This window comes from Myodes glareolus, chromosome 23 (genome assembly GCF_982192425.1).
Source record: "Myodes glareolus chromosome 23, mMyoGla1.1, whole genome shotgun sequence".
NCBI lineage: Eukaryota > Metazoa > Chordata > Mammalia > Rodentia > Cricetidae > Myodes > Myodes glareolus.
In genome coordinates, this window is record NC_142048.1 from 30,678,287 (window position 1) to 30,701,529 (window position 23,243).

Here is a 23,243-nt window from a genome sequence, read left to right on the forward strand (position 1 = left end):
AAAACAATCTTTTTTTTCATACCAATCCCAGGTCCCACTCCCTCCCTTCTTCCCAGTCCCTCCATCTGTTCTCCTCCCTCACCCCCCCCCCCCCCCGTACTGACTTTTTTGGGAAATAATTTTAAATTCAATTCCCATCAATTGCTTCTCTTCAGAAATATGAATTTAACTTTCATATCTTTGCAGCCCTCAGCCTCCCTTACTGTCTCCTCCAGCTAGTCTTGGTCACGTGACTGTAAATACCTTTGAGGAGATAAGATCTCCGTTGCTGGAAAAAAAATAAATAGGCTGTTCTTAAATGTTTGAACTCTTGCTGTTGGTTCTGAGCCCTTTGGCTCTATTTCTGTCTCCATAAAATAAAGCAAAACATCTCCCTCCTGCAGTTAAGAGGATTGCCCGAAGTAACAGAGAAAGCATTTGGGATCTCACCTGGCTGATAGGAAATATAAGCTATTATTTTAAAAAGACATAATATTTAAATCCCACAGTCTTTCCTTTTTTCTGCCACTCTGATCTGTTGCTGCAGAGAATTGCTTCTTCCCATGCGACAGTAAATTTTCAGTCTCATATTTGATGCTCTCCAAGGTAAAAATCCCATTCTCTTATGTACTGTCCAATTTGTCAAGACACAGCTACAATGGCACCTTTCCCCCGAATTTCTCACTCCTCACCTGGGTGCTTTTTAAACTTCAGCATCTCTTTGATAGGTTCATCACCTTTTTATCAGATAATCCAAGTTTCAAATTCTTTTCCCTATTTCCTGTGGATATATTGTGTTTCCTTTACCTGATAATCGCCTTTCTTTATTTACACCAGATTAAAAAAAAATTTCAGTGCAATGAGGTCCTTTACCTTTGCTTTGTTGAGGTCTAGATAAGTCTATGTCAGCCTGCCTGCCCTGTCTGTCATCTGAGGATGAAAAGAGCTGGTCTAGATTTGTGCAAGTCTCCAGTCTCAATTCATTTTTTTAAAGGTTTATTTACATTTTATTTTATAGGGGTGAATTCTTTGCCTGTGTGCACCTATGTGCCCCTGTGTGTACCTGGTGCTCTCAGAGATCAGATGAAGGGCATTGAATGCCCCAGACTTGCAGTTATAGATGGTTGTGAGGTACCATGCGGGTGCTGCAAACCGAACTCGGGTCCTCTGCAAGTGCAGTCCATGTTTTTAAGCACTGATCTATTGTTCTAGTCTTTAATTCTTAACCCAGATATGTCAGTTCACCTGTGAAGAATTCCAAAGCTTGGCTTTTCAATAACATCAATAGAGCCCCTTTCCCAAGATATAGCACAAAGCTAGATTTTCGACTCAATAAATGTTAAGCCAATATACGTTTCTCACACACCCAGTGTTTTCAATAGAGATGTTGTTCCAGGGGCGGGTATCCCAGGGCTGCATGAAACTGGACATGGTGTCACAGAAGCTGGGGGAATTGTTTTGGTCGTCCTGGCAACTGAATGCTATATACTATACCACCTGGATACTATTTGAATACTCTTTTCTATTTTTTTCTCTTCCACTGTTGTGGTGTTATGTACCAAATCCACATGTTACAATCGTGTTCTATGGAGAAACTCCATAACTGGCAATACTTGCATCGTCTTTGCTCTTGGTTTTACCTTGTTACATCCTCCTTTAGAGATGGATTTTCACATCCCACCATCACTCTCCCCGCTTCTCAATAATCCACACCCTTCCCTCAATGCTTTTCTTCTTACTTTATTTTAATATATATTATTGTTTAGGACTTGGGACTGTTTTCATTGGAATGTGAAAACCCAAACAATATCATTTTCATGGAATTTAATCTTGTGAGCAGGGGCGTCACCGAAGTGGAATAATATTCAGACTGTGTTGTGTGCACACGTTGTAAATGGTGTGAGGGGTTTTCAAGATTAGCCTTTCTCTGTGCTATGCATTTCCTGTAATGTAGGCAGACCTTGTGCTCACTAAGTAGCTAAGGCATGGCCTTGAACTCCTATAGCCCTGGCTGTCCTGGAACTTGCTTTGTAGACCAGGTCAAACTCTTGACCTCACAGAGTTTGCTGTCTTGGCCTACTGGGTGCTGGTATTAAAGCCACCACCACAGGGTACTCTGAGCTCTTTTTAAAGACACAAAGGAAGGGGTCCTTGAAGGAAACAATGGGCAAGAATTGGCAGAGGGGCAGGGAAATTACTGGGCAAATCCTTTGTAGCTGGGAGTAATCACAAGACTCCACTTCAGAAAGTAAGTGGACTTGAGCACAGTATTATTCTCGAGTGTTTAAAAACACAAGCTAGGGGGTGGCGATGTGGCTCAGTGGTTGATCCCTTTTGTTTCAAGTGCAAAATCCTAGGTTCTGACCCCCAACACTGCAAACAAATACCAGAGATCATGAACTTAAAAATTATAGATGCACATGCATCAAAGATTTTATTCAGCATGGTTACTTAGGGAATTAGTTCTTTGGTTAGACACAAAACTCACAAGCACAACACACAGCAACTGAACTGCAGTCCTCTGTCCTACCAACAATTCTATAAATTAACAAGCAACTTAAGATCAAACATCAGCTAACAAGTACATTTGCCTACATAATTAAACTATTCCTGGCTGAAAGATTTGCTGTAGTTGCCTTTGGTTTCTAAATTTGAGAGTAAAGTTCCTAAAACTTAAAGGTTGGGAGAAATTTGACAGTAGGCAGGACAGAGATGAGGGGTCAGAGGAGATAGAGCTTGAGAGATGGGTTTTGCTTTTATTCTAGTGTCATCAAGAAGCCACAGAAACTGCGATTATAGCACAGAGATAGAGCATCTCTAATTCTCAAGTTCCTAAATTCAACCTCTAGCATTGAACCAGGCATAAAAAAGAAGCCAATGGAAGGGTAGGTATGGCGGCACATGCCTATAATCTCAGCACTCTAGAGGTTGAGGAAAGAAACTTAAAGGTTCAAGGACTGCCTGGGCTACCAAGGAAAACCTGTATCAATAGAGTTTAACTCTGTGGCAGAGCTTCTCTAACATGTTTGAGGCCCCGAGTTCAATCCCCAGTAATGCGGTAATTGCATGGTAAGTGAGGTCATTGGATGGAGCATCAAGTAATTACTGGTTGCCTGATAGTCTGGAAGAAAAGGAAGCGGCAGCCACAATAGTGGGAGGAAAATGAGAATTTCCTAAAGAGCAAAAGATTAATAGTATTGACTACTTGACTATTGCCAAGTTCAAATAATGTGAAAATTGAAATCCCAGGCTTTAGAAATATGAAAGCTATCACTGAGACCAATAGGCACAAAAATAGAGACATACAGATTTGGACTGAATTTAGGAAAGTATGGCATAAACCAACAAATCCCAGAGCATATTCTGGTCCGTGTGTGTGTGTGTGTGTGTGTGTGTGAGAGAGAGAGAGAGAGAGAGAGAGAGAGAGAGTAGAGGGAGATGTAGATTTGAAAGTCTGTTAAAGAAAAATGCATTAACCTTTTTCAAGTCAATTTTGTTAGGTCTTGTCTGAGGGATAGATAGTTAGAATATTGAAAAGAAAAAAATAAATTGCAGCAGGGACCAACAAACTTTGGCCTCTCTTATGTAAATCAAATTTTATTTGAGAAAATGCACATATATTTCGTTCAGAAGAGCCCATGGCTTTCTTCGTTCCACAGCTGTAGAGTTGCTGCCAAGAGAGATGTTGAGCATAGAAAGAGTAATTACCAGATTTTTAAAAAATAAGTCTGCCAACCCCCAGTCTCTAGGTTAGGATTCCATAAAGGTCTAAAGAACCTTCAGAGGTAATTAAAACAAAACAAACAAAACCCGGCTTATTATAACAGAAAAATAATCCATGTAGATCAGTGGTTCTCAACATTCCTAGTACTGTGACCCTTTAATGCAGTTCATGTTATGGTGACCCCCAATCATAAAATTTCTTTGATACCTCATAAATATGATTTTGCTGTTATGAACTGTAATGGAAATATTTGTGTCTTCCAATGGACTTTGGTCACCCCTGCGAAAGGGTTGAGAATCACAGGTTGAGAACCCCTGGTCTAGATGAAGGTAAATTTGTTGAGTACCTTGTTGCTCAAAGATAAAGCAATGTTAACAATCACTCTGCAGATGACTGGTATTTACCCTGCTGATGGAGCAAAGCTTAAAAATGCAATTTCTTGTGTGTTAGGGAAAACAGGAGTCTTGACAGTTTCATTGTATCTAAAATGAAGAAATCAGGGTAATATTTATAGGGATTACAGCCTGTGTGTGTGTAGGTTTTACTGAGTGCCCTGCAGGATATAAACTGTCTATAATGTGAAGGCTTATGTTTTGTTTGATATTAGAAATCAATTGCCAAAAAAGTACAGAGTAACATGCAACATGTCTTAGCATTTCTTTTGCTGTGAAGAGATACTATGACCACAGCAACTCTTATAAAAAAAAAAAACCCAAAAAACAAAAAACATTTAATTGAAGTAGCAGCTTACAGCTCAGAGATTCAGTCCATTATCACGGCAGGGAGCATGGCAGTATGCAGGCAGATCATCTTGATCAGAAGAATCAGGAAGTGGACTGTGAGCAATGTCCTAAGCAGAGGAGACCTAAAAGCCCACCCCCACAGTGACACTCTTCCTTCACCACGGCCATACCTTGTCCAGCAAAGCCACACCTCCTAAAAGTGGCACTCTTTGAGTTTATGTGGGCTAATTACATTCAAACCACCACAGCCTATAACAAAGTCTCTATGTGTCTTTATTAAATCTGATAGGCTTAGGTCATCCTTGGCTATTAACACATGTGAGGCTAGCCTGGGACTACATGAGACCTTTTCTTAAGGCAATGAAAGCGACAAAAGGGGTAAAGTATGGTAACCTGTCTTTCACACAGAAGTCCTTATGCAAATGCAAAGAACTTTCTTATTGGCTGAAGCATTTTCCTGTGGACTACCGCCCAAGGTAGTAAGTGGATACACACTGTGAGAAATGAAGGCATTTCAGAGCACTGAATGCTTTGGGTCCACTAATGGATGTGTGTGCATGGTGCGTGCTTACGTGTGTGTGCGGTAGAGATTGGCTTTAGTTCTCTGCTGTTGATCTTCAATGAACTCGAGACAGGACCTCTTGCTCTCTTACCTGCACCAGCAGGCTAACTAGCTCTCAGGATCTGCCTGTCTCCTCGCTCCTAGGACTAGGATTAGACATGTGGGCTGCTGGGCATCCATATGGGTGCTGGTCCTTATACCAGAACACTTTGCACACTCAGTCACCTCCTAGGTTGAAGAGAATTTTGGTGGCGCTGAAGGGATGGCTCAGCAGTTAAGAGCACTGGCTTCTTTTCCAGAAAACTCAAGTTTGATGTCTGGCACCCACATGGTGACTCATAACCGTCTGCAACTCTAGTTCCGGGGAATCTGGAGGCCCTCTTCTGGCCTCCATAGGCACCAAGGACACAAGTGGCATAGAGACATACATGGAGGCAAAACACCCATATATATATATATATATATATATATATATACTTTTAAAATTAAAAAAGTATTTTAAATAATTTATTTTTAACAATTTTTATTGATATTTATTGAGCTCCACATTTTTCTCCACTCCCCAATTAAATCCTTCCCCAAGCTCCCAATTTACTTAGATCTTGTCTTTTTATACTTTCTACTTCCCATGTAGATTAAATCTATGTAAGTCTCTCTCCGTGTCCTCATTACTGTCTAAATTCTCAGGGATTGTGGTTTGTAGGCTGACGTTCTTTGCTTTATACTTAAAAACCACCTATGAGCGAGTACATGTGATAATTGTCTTATGTCTGCGTTACCTCACTCAAAATGTTTTCTAGCTCTATCCATTTTCCTGCAAAATTCAAGATGTCATTTTTTTCTGCTGTGTAGTACTCCATTGTGTAAATGTACCACATTTTCCTTATCCATTTTTTGGGTTAGGGGCATTTAGGCTGTTTCCAGGTTCTGGCTATGACAATTTATTCTTATTTTATGCAAGCTGGTATTGTGTCTACATGTATGTCTGTGTGAGGGTGTCAGATCTTGGAGTTACAGTTGTGAGATGCCAGGTGGATGCTGGGGATTTGAACCCAGGTCCTCTGGAAGAGACGCCAGTGCTCTTAATTGCTGAGTCACCTCTCTCTCCAGCCCTTTAGAAAGAAATTTCACTGGCGGGCCCTCAAGATGGTTTGCTGGATAAAACTGCTAGCCCCAGGTCTGACAGTTTCATTGCCCATGTGACTGACATGGTAGAGGGAAAGAAAGGACTCCCAAAATTTGTCCTTTGACCTCCAAGTTAAGAGTGCCACGACTCATGCGTCCTAGTGGGCACACCCACACAAAATAAAACTTAGGAAAGGAAGGAAGAACAAGAAATCAATTACTTTAGGGGCTAGAGAGATGGTTCCAAGGCTAAGAGTATTTGCTACTCTTCCAGAGGACCCGAGATTGATTCCCAGTATCCCCATTGTGACTATCATCTGTAACTCCAGGTTGAAGGGGGTGAGATGCCTCTGATATCCACAGGGATTGGCAATCACACACACACACAAATAAAACATAGTTATATAATCACATTTTTCTGACACTGCCTTAATGCAGGTAAAACATCCAGGGAAATCACAAGACCCTGTCTCTGTGGAATAGCTGTTCTAAGTCCTGATGCCCATGCTCAGTAACTGGACGCCCTCCACCTTAGCAGCAGGATCCACAACAAGATCCATGAAAATGCACTGGGAGACATGTCATCCTGTTCCTATTCCTGATAGACTTCATTCACAAGTCTTCTTTAAAATGCATCTGCAAACTGGACAATGGTGGCATCCACCTTTAATCCCAGCACTCGGGAGGCAAAGGCAGGCAGATCTCCGTGAGTTCGAGACCAGCCTGGTCTACAAGAGCTAGTTCCAGGACAGACTCCAAAGACAGAGAAACCCTGTCTTGAAAAACCGAAAACAAAACAAAACAAAACAAAGCAAAAAAAAAAAAAAAAAAAGTCTGCAGTCCTGTTCCTAGTTCTGAGGAAACAAGACTACATTCATCCTCTAATTTCCTTCATCATTTCTTTTGTCAATCTCTCTTTCCACTCTGTAGGGTCCAGAAATTGAACTCAGGTTGTCAAGCTTGGCCTCAAGTGCCTTGATTCCCCCGAGTCGCCAGACGACCCCATCATTATTCAACTTAAACACAACTTCTTCCATTGAACGATGTTGAAAGCCACATTACCGCAAGTCTGGAGGCTTTATTGAATTAATTACATAAATGTTTGGTAAAGTTTTAATCTTATTTTCTGGTCTCCGGTGACCTTGGGTTTCACAACCAGGAAGATGAAAGCTAACAGCAGCATTTCAGGAATGCATTTGAGGGAGACAGACAGTAAGAGAATTTGTACTCTCATCTCCAACTGGAAAACAAAGAGAAAATATAGGTTTAACTGTTCCTTGGAAGGTAAGGTCAAGGAAACTATAAATGACGGATTGTTCTGCCACATTGTAGAATGATACTTGGCCACAGCCACAGTCCACGAAGACTCCAACTTTGTGCGTTTGCTTTCTCTGAGAGACCTTTCTTAAAGGGGGAAAGACCCAGAAGGTGTACTCTGTCCCCATCATGGACCCCATGAGCAGGTACTTATCTCCAGAAGCCTGGGGTCCATTGTTCTTTGTCTCTGTACAGTCACATATGCCCAACTGCCACTGTGTTGCCTGTTCCACAGATACCTCCCAATAATGCCTCCCTGAGCTGAAACTCCCTGCACCCAACACGGACGCACTGAAATCCAGTCTCTCTGGAGAGCCAGCCAACCACGGTGGTATATATCCAAATGTCACCCGTCTGAAGTCCTCAGACAAGACCAGGGAAGGATGAGCACTGTCTGGGTCCAAAGTGACATGTCCTGCAGGAAAAGAACTTCAATTATTCAACTGGTCTGAGAGCTCGGCAAATCTACGTCACTGTTTCTAACATGTAGCAGCTTCCGGACAAGTGACACGTGACAGAGGCAATTTAGGAGACCCTGAAATAGAGACGTGAAGCTGTACCCCAAAAGATGGGCGATACGGGGGAGGATTATGGTGATAGAATTTCTTTTGTTGTTTTTGTTGTTCGAGACAGGGTTTCTCTGTAGCTTTGGAACCTGTCCTGGAACTAGCTCTTGTAGACTAGGCTGGCCTCGAACTCACAAAGATCAGCTTGCCTCTACCTCCCAAGTGCTGGAATTAAAGGCGTGCGCCACCACCACCACCCGGCACGGTGATATAATAATTAAAAGGGCTGTTTTCTGCCGAGTAAGAAAACAGCAAATAAACGGTGATATCTTCAACCCAAAGCCTGTAAAATTGTGCTGAAAACCATACACAGCTAGGTATCACTTTCGAGTCAAGTGGCATCCCCTAGAGAACTTTTCTAAACATGATGCTTGCGGAAGCACCAGTATCTGCTCATAGCACAGGATGGAGAGCTTTTCCATCTTAGTTAACTTAAATTATGGCTGAGTGTGACACACATTCCCGAGACCTCTGAGGGAGGCCCCTTGCCATTGAGTAGACCAAAGGAGAACATACTAGATGAGGCTCGAACACCTAGGGGACTTCTGAAAATGAAGTAAGACCATGAAGGGCAGGGTTATTTGTTATATCTGAAGGAGGGTGATACTCGCCTTCTTGTGTCTCACACTGCTTTTCCACCACATACTGTGATGTTTCAAGGCACCCTGAATGGCCTCCTTTTACCTACTTGTATTTCCTCCCACGCAAGATACTGCCTAGCCTTGGATTTAAATACCTGGTGAATCATCAAGATCCACTTCTTAAATAAAATGTCAACAGTAGTAAGAAATAGTATGGCGCCGGGCAGTGGTGGTGCATGCCTTTAATCCCAGCTCTGGGGAGGCAGAGGCAGGCAGATCTCTGTGAGTTTGAGGTCGGTCTGGTCAACAGATCAAGTTTCAAAATAGGCAAAGCTACACAGAGAAACCCTGTTTTGATAGGGAAAAACAGGGATGGGGGGGAATAGAAATTTGAAATGAGACTTCAACTTGATCCCTCTCCAAGGTGAATCTCTTGGTAGTACCTATTATCCACATCCTTTTCGTTAGACTACTTCAGTGTTTCTTATTTCTAACGTTGAACTTGGCGGTACATCTATGGTGTGGTCCCCAGAGGCTTCTATGTTTGAACATTTGGTCCTTGGTGGACCTTTTGGGGAAGGATTAGGAGGTGCTGCTCTGCCTGAGGAGATGTGTGACTGATGGTGGGTTTTGAAGTGTCAAAAGAATTGCGCCATTCACACTGTGCTGCCTCTGCTCTGCCATGAATTCGAATCCCCTGAAACCATAAGCCTCAAATAAATAAATTCTTTCTTCTATAAATTGCCATGGTCAACAGAAAGCTTAACTGGCACAAGGCTTCTTAAGTTCCTTCCTTCCTTTTTGTTTTGTTTTGAGACAGGGTTTCTCTGTAGCTTTGGAGCCTGTCCTGGAACTCATCCAGACCAGGCTGGCCTTGAACTCACAGAGATCCATCTATCTGTCGCTGCCTCCCAAGTGCTGGGATTCAAGTTGTGCACCGTCACTGCCCAGCAAGCACATTCTCTCAACTTCAGTAAGCAAAACAGCCCACTTCACAACATTAGAGCAGCCACATTGCCCAGCTTAAGTTGCAGGCTTTCACGGGTTTGTAATACCTCCAGAAGACTAGCAAAAACAATGAAAGTAAGTTTCCTCTAGAAAAAAATACCTTTATTCCTGGCCTCAAGAGGTAAAATCTCAAGAACAACAACAACAAAAAGTCCCACTGTTAAAAGCCAGTAAATAGCTGGGTGGTGGTGACACACACCTTTAATCCCAGCACTCGGGAGGCAGAGGCAGGCAGATAGATCTCTGTGAGTTTGAAGCCAGCCTGGTCTACAAGAGCTAGTTCCAGGACAGGCTCCAAAGCTACAGAAAACCCTGTCTTGAAAAACCAAAACAGTAAATAACACATTTACAAAATATAAAACTGGTGCAGAAGGTGACCCCCCTCAAAAAACCAAACAAACAAACAAACAAACAACAACAACAACAACAACAAAACAAACCTGCCAAGAACATTCAAGAAACACCCCCTTTTAATTAACTGAACATCATTTGAAACAAACTCCAATATAGTGGGAAGGCATTAGATGAAGGAATTACCAGATGCAGAGCCTAAAATAACTTTATATGTCTGAGGAAAGGTAAGCTGTAAACACACATCCATACAATAGGCAGCAGGAGCTGTCTCGCTCAGTGGTGAAGTAGGGGCTAGTCCGCAGGCTGGAGTTCAACCCCCAGCACCATACCTTAAGAATGTCCACAGCACCTAGAAAACCTAGTTGCAAACATAAACAGATTATACAGTGTTCATGGATAGAGCCCACTTACTTTGTAGCCTTAGCAGTGCTTTGTTCATTCTTATCACCAGGGATGAGCTCAGGTCTGTGATTCGAGCTGGCTTTAGGTTCCGAAGCGACAGAGACTCACTCCTAAGGAAAAAGACAAGGTCGGTCCTGGCCGCTCTCAAAGGATGGACCCCATTAACTTTTATTCATAGATACGACCTCATTTCTGCCCAGAATTCCCATCCCTGGTGTGTCCAAGACATCAGACCTGTTTCTTACCCAATTGATTCCAGAAACTTACCTTTCTAACCAGCGCTTTGCATCCTATGGGGGAACAAAAGACAAGGTTACTATTGGACATTTGAGTCAAAGTGTTTGTAAGTCATGCCCGGGATGCTTAAAAGTGAAGCACCATGTGTGTGTCTGTGGGTATGTGCACACGGACACAAGTGTGAGTTTAGTAAAGCAGGAGGCTCTTCTCACTTTCTCTCTCTCCACACACACAGACACATGCCAGAAAAAAGTAATTTTGCTGTATTCCCAAGAGAAATATCACCTGTACCTCACCCTGGCCCCTTATTCAGAACACTCTTCTGTTAAATGGTACCCATGTATTTGTTTTCTGTTGCTGGGAGCATAAGACTTGGGCAGAGCAGATGGACGGTCACCAAGGCCAAGAGGACAGTTGAATCCAGGCCAGGAGCTGAACTTAACTGGGTCACACCTGCTCATGTTGTCCGGAAATAGGCTCGGCTCTGTAATTGAACTCTATCTTTAGGGGTTATCTACGGAGGCTCTTCAGTGGGTTGTTTTATTATTTATTTTAAAGTGCTTTTAATGTTTTAAATATTATGAATTGGGGTTAGGTCTACACTAAGTAGTGTTTGTCTAGTAGCTCAATTCCCACTACTATCACTAATATATATATATATATATACTGTGAATGAATGCACAAGCTTTTCAGATACATGCCTGAAGGACAGGGGAATATGAATAGAATTTAAAAGGCATTAACTGACTATTGTTTTTTAGTAGCTAGCTTCTTAAAAAGATAATGCACGTGGCTGTATAACATTTTAAATACTTAGTCCATTCAGGCTGTACTAAAATACCCTAGGTGGAATAACTTGTTACAATAGGATTTTTTTTTCCTTTCTGATTTTTCAAGACAAGGTTTCTTTGTAGCTTTGGAGTCTGTCCTGGAACTTGTTCTGTAGACCTTGAACTCACAGAGGTCTGCCTGCCTCTGCTTCCCAAGTGCTGGGATTAAAGGCATGTGCCATTACCTCCCGGCTTCAATGGGAATTTTTATCACATACTCTCGAGACTGCTAATTCACAGATTTGGTCCTAGTGAGGTAGCTTTCACCTCACATGGTGAAACCAACAAGGGGGGCTATGTTAGACCTCCTAATAAAGTCTCTAATCCATTTAGGAGAGTACCACCCTACACGCCAGTCACCTGAGGATTCCATCTCTAATACCTTTGCCCCTGCACATGAGGATTTTGATGTACTCAGCGCACACACGCACACACCACAGCAGAGACTATACAGCCCCCCATTCCCAGGTTATGTGTTTTTACTATATAGAGAGTTTTTGTCTTTTGACAATGTTTGTGAATGCTAATATACATGTTAATTATTTTCTAAAACCCAAAGGAAAAGCCATTATACATTACCCCTTGGCCATTTGATAAGCTATTTTAAAGACAATGCCTGAAGATACATTGTATATTCAATTGTATATACTTTTTCCATAGAGTATTCTATTGGAGAAAGAGAGTACATCTCAGCTCATACTTACTGTTTCATTTCATTGTTTTAGAAGTAAGATCTTACAGGGTAGCCATGGCTAGCCTGCAACTCACAGCAATCCCTCTGCCTCATCCTTCCAAGCATTGGCATGGCAGGCATGAGTCACCATGCCCAGCTTTCAAACTTACTCTGATAAATTCTTAAGGTGGTAAAGCACTTTACGAACTACAAATAGTTGTCCATCACACCAGGATACATTGTGGGAACCATGACTTGTGCATGTCTGGTGTGGGATGCTTGAGAGAGTAAGTCTGGCCCCTCAAACATCTGTCTGATGATAGAATTGGTCTAAGTTCACTCTTTTAACATTTTGAAACATACCCAGAGGGAGAATTTATCTCTCTCTCTCTCTCACACACACACACACACACACACACACACGAGAGAGAGAGAGAGAGAGAGAGAGAGAGAGAGAGAGAGAGAGAGAGTGAAAGAGACAGAGAGAGAGAGACAGAGAGGCAGACAGACACAGAGGTTCAGGGATGCTTTGAAAGGAGGGAATGTGTAAGTACCCCAGAAGCAATGAATAACTACAAGAAAACATTTCCTGGACCCAGCAGGCCAGTCACATAAGAGCTCACAGCATCTACAAAGCCTGGGCAAGCCCACACATGGAGAGGTGAGCTGGGCACAGGCTCTCACCCCTGATCATGAAATTATTAGAAAATGCTAGCTGCTGGGAGAGAGAGTTTTCTTTAAGACTGTAGCCACTGGTAAGGCAGCTGCTCTCCAATGGAAGAACACACCCAAGAATATTTGGGCAGTCAAAACTGATCTTGAAGGATTTTAAAAGAGGAGAAAGATGGCTGGGAAGGAGAGGATCTGGAAAGAGTGTGGTGACCACGAATATGATCAAGCACATTATATTGAACTCGCTATATATATATTTTGGAGATAAGGTCTCACTACGTAGTCTTTGCTGTCCTGGAGCTGGCTATGTAGATCAGACTGGCCTGAACTCCGAGAACCACTCGCTTCAAAGGAATCATTTTTAATAAAAAGAAATGCACTATATCATCGTTATCTTTTGTCACATCCTTGTACAGTAAAACACTACGGCTTACTTCTATCTCTGTCAATCATCTATGTTTTGACCCGGAGCTCAATACCCATCAGTCAATCTCTCTGGCCATCTTCCTTCCCAGCTTTCCTCCAATCTTTGCTAATCACCCTCTGCCAACTTCTATGACATCAATTCGAGTTCTACATATGAATGGGAATCTTATGGTACTTTCTTTTGTATGCTTGACTTACACTTAACGTAACGAATCCAAGTTTATCATTTTTATGACTGAACGGTATTCCACACATGAGGTATTTGCACCGCCTTTCTTTACCCATTCCTAGCACTGTAAGTTTTTTTGGCACACTAATTTCATTCCCTTCATATGCCTGAAGTGGGATTGAGGAAGCTCAGTACTGTTCTCCATATGGCTGTACTGATTTACTTTCCCATCAACTGTATTTGTGATGCTTTCTGCAGGTGGACAGTGGCTGCCTAGTCTTCACATTGGGTCGAAGAGCACTGGGCCCGGCATTCTGGAAGTGACCCCAGTGAATTTTGTCCCCTCTTCAGCTCTCAAAGTGCCTTAAGAAAGGGTTTCCTCCAGGCTTACCTGGAGCAATGCTGCGGCAGGTTCCCCACACTTCTTCTCCAGTTTTGTAACGGTCTTCTGGAGGATGTAGAGGTGCTTCCGAACCCAGACTGCGTTCGCCTTCAGTTTGCTCACCTTCTGTCTCCCCAGGTGCCCAAGTTTCTGTAGATGCATCTCCTCATTACCATTCAGCAAGTTGTACCTTTTCTCATTTACTAATTCAACCTTATCCTATAAATCTGCTTTCCTTCCAGGAGTAGACACAGTCAGCTAAGGCCATGTTTCTGTATGAAACAGGGTGCCCTTTTAATAGAACCGCCATGAGGCAGGAAGTGCTGGCAGCACACTGCGATTCCAGTATTTGGGAGGTGGGCACAAGAGGCAGGAAGATCATGAGTTCAGGCCAGTCAGGACTACAAAGTGAGACTTGAAATGTGATCCATTGTTTAATATGATAAACTTAAAGTAAGCATTTGTCCATGTAATCTGTTTACTCAGATTAACAAACATGGCACCCCAAACAGACCCATTTTCTTTCTGGTGTGACATTTTGTTCAGAAGTTCAAATGATAAGTTAGGGCACAGTATCCCTTTAATTCCAGCACTCAGGGACAGAGGCAGGTAGGTGATTCTGTCAGTTCAAGGCCAGCCTGTCTACAAAGTAAGTTCCCGGCCAGCTAGGGCTACAGAGTGAGACACTGTCTCACAAATATTCTTTTGGTTTTGTTTTTAAAGAGAGGATCTCATTGCATAGCCCTGGCTGCCCTGTAACTCACTCTGTAGACCAGGTTGACCTCGAACTCGCAGAGACCTGCCTGCCTCTGCCTCCCAAGTGTGCCACCATGCCTGGCTACTCAAAAGCAAATTTTTAAATTTATACTTTCATCAATAATGAGTGAGGATGCTTACACAATTAGGCTCCTGATAACTGGTTTTCTTTTACTTTTGGTTTTTCAAGACACGGTTTCTCTGTAGCTTTTTGAGCCTGTCCTGGAACTTGCTTTGTAGAGCAGGCTGGCCTCGACCTCAGAGCTCTTTCTGTCTCTGCCTCCCAAATGCTGGGATTAAAGGAGGGCGACACCACCACTTGACCTGTTTTTTTTTTTTTAATCCCTGAAAATGTATCGGGTCCCCCCTAATCTCATCAGCACATGGTTGTATTAATTAGGAAAAAAACCAACATTAGATTTTTATTTCTCATCGGGCAACTTGTTTCTGTCTTGGAGAATTCTTCACTGACACACAGAGTCACGCTCTCCTTGAACGGCATTCTCTAGTACAGCTGCCTCCTGGCTCATGATGCAAGGCTCCTGGAGAAGGCTGTAGGTTACATGTAATGTCCTGTTGCCATTAAGGAGCACAATGGTATTTACGGATGGCTTTAAAACATCCAGGGCCCCATCTAAGGGCTCTCTGTAGATTATCTCAGTCAAAACTCACAGCAGTGTTATGAATTAGAGGCCATTGCCATTTCCGTCTCACGGCCAAAAGACATTGGGTTAGACATCGCGCTGCACAGGCCCAAGGCTACCTAATAGCTGGTAACTACTAGAACTCAAATAAGAGCCCCAGGAACCTGGCTTCTGAGGTTAACCCTCAGTGTGGCTCTGGGCAGAAACAATATTAGCACTGTCTTGGCCATGGACCATGGACGCAAGTATGTTAGCAGTGTAATATGAGATAATGATGACATACAATAACGCACAGGTCTATTTTAGCTTCCTTGCTTGTCTATGTGTGTGTGTGTGTGTGTGTGTGTGTGTGTGTGTTTGGACAGAGGCATATAAAAGAATTGCAAGTATGTACACACATACACTCTGCCCGCATGTGGCTGTCACTGGATTGTTTATTTGGGAACGGATACACTGCTTCGGTATTACTTCGAGAGTATTCTCTTACCTGTAGCATTTTCTGGGACTTGAGACTGAACGCCTCACTTAGCACCCTCAGTAGGTTCTGATGAGCTCCTTTCACATCCAGGTCAAAGGTGCAGTCTGACCGGTTCAGAAAGCGCCGCTCCATCTTTTCAGCTAGTAACAGGAATCTCATCTTATACTCAGCCTTGATTATCTCTTTAAACCTCTGCTCTTCTTCCTTTCTCAAATGCAGATGTTGCAGATTTCAGGTTAAACAGGATAAACTATTTGTGAATCCCCTTCTTTTGCCAGGACACAACCACAAAGGAGATCCCATTTAGATTCACCAGTATATAAACAAAATCATAAACTCAACACCCTTATCAACAACTGTGTCTGACTCTCGTTCTAGGGAATCCGGTGTCCACTTCTGACCTCCTCTGGCACCAAACTTACTTGCTCAAATGTATTTGTAAATGAATACAAACCTTAAAATACTTAAATATGATAAGGTTAAAAATAAATCTTAAAGAAATTAGCCTTCTTTTCTTTATAGATTCCAAATACTTTGCTCTGTCACCTTTTTCTTTTTCTTTCCAAGACAGGGTTTCTCTGTAGCTTAGGAGCCTGTCCTGGAACTAGCTCTTGCAGACCAGATTGCCTCTGCTTCCTGTGTGCTGGGATTAAAGGTGTATGCCACCACCTCCCAGCTCTGCCATCTTTTTTTAGTTTGTTGATATTGTATTACCTCATTTCCACCATTATTGATAGGTTCCCTCTCCCCAACATCAAGATAAACCTCACCTGAAGCATCATCACTCGCTCTTGTTCATCAGTCAGGTAGCATTTAAGTACTTCCAGCTTCGCCCGCAGCGTAACCAGTGTTTCCCGGAATAACTCCTACAGAGAAATAGATCACAGAATTGCAGGTAAGTTTCTTGTGTGAGAACAGGGAGGGATTCCCTTTTACCCCCTACCCTCCCCCAAAGAGGGTTTCTCTGTGTAGCCCTGGCTGTCCTGGAACTCACAGAGATCCGAGATCTGCTGTCTCTGTCCCCTAATGCTGAGGTTAAAGGCGTGCACCACCACCCCCCTGCTGATCTGAGGATTCTTATGGGGGGGTCGTGGAGACGGAGGACACTAAAACAATATTAGTAGCATCAACCATGGATTTTCTTTGAACTTAATGTAGAAAGCGTAGTTTATTGTGATATTTCTTAATAACTCCCAGGGATTGTTTCTGGAATGCCAGTATATCTGTTCAATCAATCAGTCAATCAATCAACCAACCAATCAGTCACCAAGTCATTCATTCATTCAGTTATTCAGGAGGCAGTCAGACTCCTTTAGATTTCCCTTACCCTGTAATACTCAGCAGCCTCTTGTAGCCCATATATCACATGCTGCTTGTGCTCTAGACACTGGACACATTTGCTGCAAACTGTGATTTGGTCATCGTCACAGAAGAGCCGCAGCGGCTGAAGGTGTGTTCCACAGAGGGCCTCCTCTGCAATGCTGGGTAGTAACCACGGTTTGGGCATCTGGGACTCCTGTTCAGTGCCGCTAGATGAATACCGGCCTGCTTGTTCCCGATGAGGACCTCTTCCCTGCTGATGAACAAGAGGAGACAAGTTGATGTGTCAAGCCGAAGCAGGCCCACTTGGTAACCTCGGGCACGACACTGGAGCAGAATCAGACTAGTTTTTCAGTCGCCACTTGCTGAGGGAGGAAGGAGACAGAGTTATGGCAGTATTCCTGGTCAGATAGGCTCAGGTCTTGCGACAATTCAGCAGTGGGTTTGCAGGCTAACTGGAAGCAACAACAGAGCCCATTTCTCTACAAGTCAACAGAAGGCAATGGCGAATACAATGGTGAGGGACGTAAGATCTCAACTGAAGCAAAGTCACATACTAGTGCAGATTATACACCCGGACACCGCAGTACTCACTACCCAGCACCGAGAGAGCGACAGACTCCCTGGGCGCTGAGTGACTCGAAAAGGAGAGGCACCTAGGTTCCAAGTGTCAGGAGCCATACAGGCGCACTTAGCCTGAGAGTTGCTTCTCTGAAGACTCTGCAACAACGTTGTCCCAGCTCACCTGACCCTAGGACTCATAAAAGCGAAACCACACACACATACACAAGCAAGTGCAAACAAAATATGACAGTGACAGATACTTGTCACAATCTAGAACCCACAGGGTACTAACCTCTATCCTTTGGTCCCCAGCGAGATGAGGTCATAGGTAGGAACAACCACGCCAAGGTATCTTTTTCTTCTTGAATTAATGTTTAAGATGCAATATTTTTATGTTTAAGCATACTATTTTATAATGTTAAGTATACTACACATTAGGTATATATTTTGTATATATGTATTTATTGTTGTTGTTTTGTTTTTTGAGACAGCGTTTCTCTGTTTAGCCCTGACTGTGCTAGAACTTCTACAGTTATGTACAGGTACCTGTATCCCCCCCCCCCCCACACACACACAATCAAGAGTAATGAATCTTGCAGGTGAAATGGTGCACAATTTGGAGCCCAGCGCAGCAGAAACAGGCAGATATCCAGGAGTTTGAGGGCATCCTGGTCTACATAGTAGGTTCCAGAATAGACAGTGCTACATAGTGAAACCCTGTCTCAAACAACTAACAAACACATACTTAAACATGCTTAAATTTCTTAAATATTGTGCTTAGCTGTGTTTTTTTTTCTTTTTTTTTCTTGGAGAAAGGCATGCACCACCATGCCCAGTCATCTATATCTTAAAGTAGAGGTTGTCTAAAGGGTCTCAGGCATGATGGCTCATTCTGTAAACTCCACCTCCTGGAGGCTGGGGTGGGAGTGCTGAGTTCACAGACAAACTCTGTTCACATAGTGTCTTTTGTTTTTGTTTTTGTTTTTCGAGACAGGGTTTCTCTGTAGCTTTGGATCCTGTCCTTGAACTAGCTCTTGTAGATCAGGCTAGCCTTGAACTCAAAGAGATTCACCTGCCTCTGCCTCCCGAGGGCTGGGATTAAAGGCGTGCACCACCACCTCCTGGTGGCACAAAGTGTCTTAAACAAACAAACAAACAAACAAACAAAAAAAAACCTAGGCTGGGAGGTGGTGGAGCCCTTGGGAAGCAGAGACAGGTGGATCTTTGTAAGTTCGAGGCCAGCCTGGTCTACAAGAACTAGTTCCAGGACAGGCTCCAAAGTCACAGAAAAACTGTCTCGAAACACCAAAACCAAACCAAACCAACCAAACAAACAAATAAAACTTACCTTTTTTTGATGGCTATTAAAAGGGCTATGACTCATTAAGCAGCAGCAAGCATTACCAGTAGCAAGCAGTCCCAGTAGTTGTTACTGCACATATTGTATAGTCCTAGCTTCAGAAAAATTTATTTTACTTAACAATACACAAGGGAGCCAGGCGGTGGTGGCGCACACCTTTAATCCCAGCCCTCGGGAGGCAGAGGCAGGTGAATCTCTTTGAGTTCAAGGCTAGCCTGATCTACAAGAGCTAGTTCCAGGACAGACTCCAAAGCTACAGAGAAACCCTGTCTCGGAAAAATAAAATAAAATAAAATACACAAGGGGTGGGAATGTAGTCCAGTCACAAGTGCTTGCTTAGTGTGTATGCCCTGGGTTCAATTTTATCACCTCAGGGAGAGGATAGCCTTCTGTTTTCTTAAAGAGTAAATTCTTACACTGATGAGACCAAGCCCATCATCCATAATCTGAACTGTTGCAGGATTATTTGGTCACAGCAAATATTTCTTATTTACTGGATTGTGCTATTTACTGGAAAAACATATTTCTAACCGTGGTGTGGCTCAGCCCTAGCACACACCTTCTATCCAAGAACTTTCTACTTCAATATTGGAAACAGGATTCAATAAAGTCAACTATACGGCAAGAGGCAGAGCAAACAAGCAGCTGACAGGAAGTGAACATAGGATTATTAAGGAAAACCAGTGTAAGAAGGAGTCAGGAGGAGAGGGAGACAGACAGACACACAGAGGAAGTAGAAGGGACGTACATTTTGTTTGAGGAGGCTTCTGGGATGTAGGTAGAGGGGGAAGCTAAGCTGCATACTTTCCCTGCCTCTGAGCTAGCAGGCTTTTACCTCGGCATCTAGCTCCCAAGTCTTTATTGGTAAAAGCGGAAGATTGAGATTTTGATAATAATAGCATTTGACACTCAGGAACCTTGACCTAGGAGGATTGCCTTGAATTTGAAACCAGTTTGGGCTATAGAGTGAGATCTCGTCTCAAAAATAATAAAATCAGAGTATAACAGCCAGTAAATCAATCTTTAAATAATAATAAAAATAAACTATTAAATCTCTAAACATAGCGGGGCGGTGGGGGCACACTCCTTTAATCCCAATACTTGGGAGGCAGAAACAGGCCTGACACCAGCATGATAAATAATTCCAGGACAACTAGGAATACGCAGAGAAATCCTGTCTTTAGAAACAACACCACCAAAAAACAAAAACCAGACTAAGCCAAGCCTCTAAGTTTACAGTAGAATATTCTTGGTGACAAATGGAAACTTCATATATAAATATTAATATCTTATATGGAAACACAGTGGCTGCTTAAAGAAAATATATTTCTGTAATATGCTTGAGGTGAAAGTTGTATCAGATACCATGTAGTTTTGTTTAGTTTTTAACATAGTCTCAAGTAGTTTAAGCTGGTATAGTATAGATTCTCCATACAGAGGAGAAAAACCGTGATCCTTCTTCATCACTGTGCCCTCATCTTCTGGGTGTTGGAATTTCAGGTATGGAGCAGCATCCCAAACATTATTTTCCTTGATTTTTTTTTTTTTGGTCTAGATTTCTTAATAACATCCTTACTTTTCTGTTTATTTATTTTGCTTTGAGTCAAGCTCTCAGTCTGCAGCCCAGGCTTTTCTGACACTGGCTGTGTCTGGGCTCACACTCGGCAGTCCATTTCCTGCTTCCGGAAGCCATCACACCGGGTGGAGTTGGATTTTTTTCCTTTGGCCACTAGTTCACAAATAACAACACAGAGACTGATTAATTTTGAAAGCTTGGCCTTAGCTTAGACTTGTTTATAGCTTGTTCTTATTGATAATTCCTAGCCCATCTTGCCTAAATCCCTACTCCTTTTTCTCTCTGCCTGGAAGTCGCACCTAACCTCCTGCTTAGCTATTTGATATTCACATTTTTATTACATCAGTCACAGCAATACACCTTCATGGAGTGTCCAAGTATCCACAACAACCAGGCTAACTTCTGTCTTCTTTAACTTTTAAAGAATTGAAAGTGGATTGGTGGCGCACCCTCACAAACGTGGCATGCAGAGGCAGGAAGTTGAAATGTTAGAAGCAGGAATTTGAAATATCCTTTGGAAGGACTGCAAACCGAGAGGCTATTTACACATGACTAATGTAAGCTGTTTCACAATTATGCATGGAGAAAAGAATTCAAATGATAAAACAACTGGGCGAGAAACACAGGACTTAAGCCATTTGGGAGGCCAGGCCAGGATCACAAAATGAGGCTTACTTCAGTCACAGATCCAAAATCAACCTGTGTGGGATTTTCTATCAAAATGACACAAACAGACAAAAAACAGGGCTGGGGACTGTGTCTCGGTGGTAGGACATTTACCTTGCATGTGTGAGGCTCTGGATTTAAACCCTATATAGATAAGTAAATGATTAAAATTTAACGCAAGAATGCAAAAAAAAAAAAAAACATCCGATAAGATTCCAGGAAAGGAAGCAGTGACTTGGAAATTGTCTTTTAATATTCTTCCCTTTTTCCAGCTGCAAACCTGTGTGAGGTCAGATTTGAAACTCAAAACCAAACCCATCCATTGTTAATGATTGGATGCCTGGCAGACACCAGGAAACAACTTTTCTAATAAGCCACAAGTGCAATAGCCTTGCAAAACAGAAAAACCCTACACTATTCTCAAAACAAAAACAAAGTGACTGGGAGGTGGTGGTGCGCACCTTTAAACCCAGCACTTGGGAAGCAGAGGCAGGTGGATGTCTGTGAGTTCAAGGTCAGCCTAGTCCAAAGAATGAGCTCCAGGACAGGCCCTAAAGCTACAGAGCAACCCTGTCTTAAAAAACAAACAAGCAAACAAACAAACAAAAAACTAAAACCAAACCAAAAAGAAAAAAATCAAAAACAAAGTGACTAAGGCTGGTAGCTCCAGCATTCAGTAAGCTGGGGCAGGAGGACCAGGAATTTAAGACAGCCTGTGCTAACATAAAATTCTGTCATTATGGGGCTGGAGAAATGGCTCAGAGGTTAAGAGCACTGGCAGCTTTTCCAGAAGTCCTGAGTTCAATTCCCAGTAATCACATGATGACTCACAATCATCTATGAGATATGATGGCCTCTTCAGGCATGGAGGTGTATATGTAGGAGGCACGTGGTATACGTAATAAATAAGTCTTAAAAAAATTCTGTCATTAATCATTGGGAATTTTGGGCTCCAAGAGTATATTCCCTTAAAAGGGATTGCTGACAATACATTTATGATTTCAGTAACTTTGTCAGACTCCTAGCCACAAGGGCTATACAAACATGCATTCCAAGCAATGCAGGGGACGGTGTCAAACTTTTGGCTAGGTGAGAGATATTATCACTACATACTTTTTATTTTTATTTTATCTTCAAATGATAAAGGGCCCATTCAGTTCTCTGATTCACTTTCTATCAGATTTTGAATCAGTTTTAAAAAGATGCTTATTTATTTACTTCACAGTAGCCTGGAGAAGTAGGTCATGCTTGTAATCTCAGTACTTGAGAGGTGGGTGGAGGTGGAAGGATTGCCACCAGTCTGAGACCAGTCAGCTTGATTATGCAGAGAGACCCAGTTTGGAAAAAAAATGTAGTAACATGAATTGCAAATGTGTCTTCTCTACTCATAATATGCTCAGGCCTCAAAGATCAAAAATCAGAGTTTCTCTGAGTTTACCAGCCTACTGCAGAGATTTAAGACACTCACATTTCCTGGTTTCTTCATGAGATGTGGGGACTCTGTCCTTCCTCCCAGCTTTAAAGATCCTGTTAGCTGGTGGCACTCAGACCTGACTGGCTCTGGGTCTGTCTCTCTGTGTAGCCTTGGCTTTCCTGGGATGTGCTCTGAAGACCAGGCTGGTGTGGAACTGCTAGATCTTTCTTTGTTTCCCAAGTGCTGGGATTAAGTGTGCTACTAAATCCATTCTTAAAAACAGTACTTTGGGGTGCAGAGGAAGGAGGCACGATAAAAATCTTCTACCAATCAGCAAAATGTTAAAAGCAAAATCGAAGGCCAGGAAAAAATATTAACTTTTAAAAACAAAACCAAGACATTCATGCGTTGTCTCCCCCGATGCTTTGTTTTCCTTTCTTCTACCTTCCTCTCACATATTTCCTTTTTATTGCATCTGTCTGTCTGTCTATCTATCATCACTACCATCTATCAATCAATCACCCATCTACCAAGCTTCCAAGTACACTAAAATTAAGGGATTTGACTAGGCAGGACTTGTAATTCCATCTCTTGGGAGACTAAAGCAGGGGGTATTTCTGTGAGTTCAATAGGGGCCCCAGTCCAAAGCAAGACCACGTCTCATTAAAAAAAAAAAAAAGGCTAGTCATGGTGGCCCAAAAATAACCTGGGGCCT

At 42.6% G+C, this 23,243-nt stretch overlaps 1 protein-coding gene across 1 annotated transcript; it reads right to left on the reverse strand.

The window, feature by feature from the left end:
* Window positions 1–7,204: 7,204 nt before the first annotated feature.
* Window positions 7,205–17,192, reverse strand: Triml2 (tripartite motif family like 2). Its single transcript, XM_087901005.1, has 7 exons — window positions 16,956–17,192; window positions 16,399–16,494; window positions 15,638–15,832; window positions 13,760–13,900; window positions 10,629–10,651; window positions 10,371–10,471; window positions 7,205–7,865 (listed from the first exon to the last, which is right to left on the reverse strand). The coding sequence occupies exons 1-7, from the start codon at window positions 17,133–17,135 to the stop codon at window positions 7,318–7,320; spliced, it is 1,284 nt and encodes a 427-aa protein (XP_087757131.1). The 5' UTR covers window positions 17,136–17,192; the 3' UTR covers window positions 7,205–7,317.
* Window positions 17,193–23,243: the final 6,051 nt, after the last annotated feature.

Excerpts from the sequence above, each read along its gene's own strand:
- Triml2 (XM_087901005.1), bottom strand. The coding sequence starts at position 17,135 with ATGCCCAAACCGTGGTTACTACCCAGCATTGCAGAGGAGGCCCTCTGT. Across the intron at positions 10,472-10,628 it reads GCAAAGCGCTGGTTAGAAAG|GAGTGAGTCTCTGTCGCTTC; the intron begins GTAAGTTTCTGG and ends CTTTTTCCTTAG. Across the intron at positions 7,866-10,370 it reads AGCACTGCTAAGGCTACAAA|GACATGTCACTTTGGACCCA; the intron begins GTAAGTGGGCTC and ends CTTTTCCTGCAG.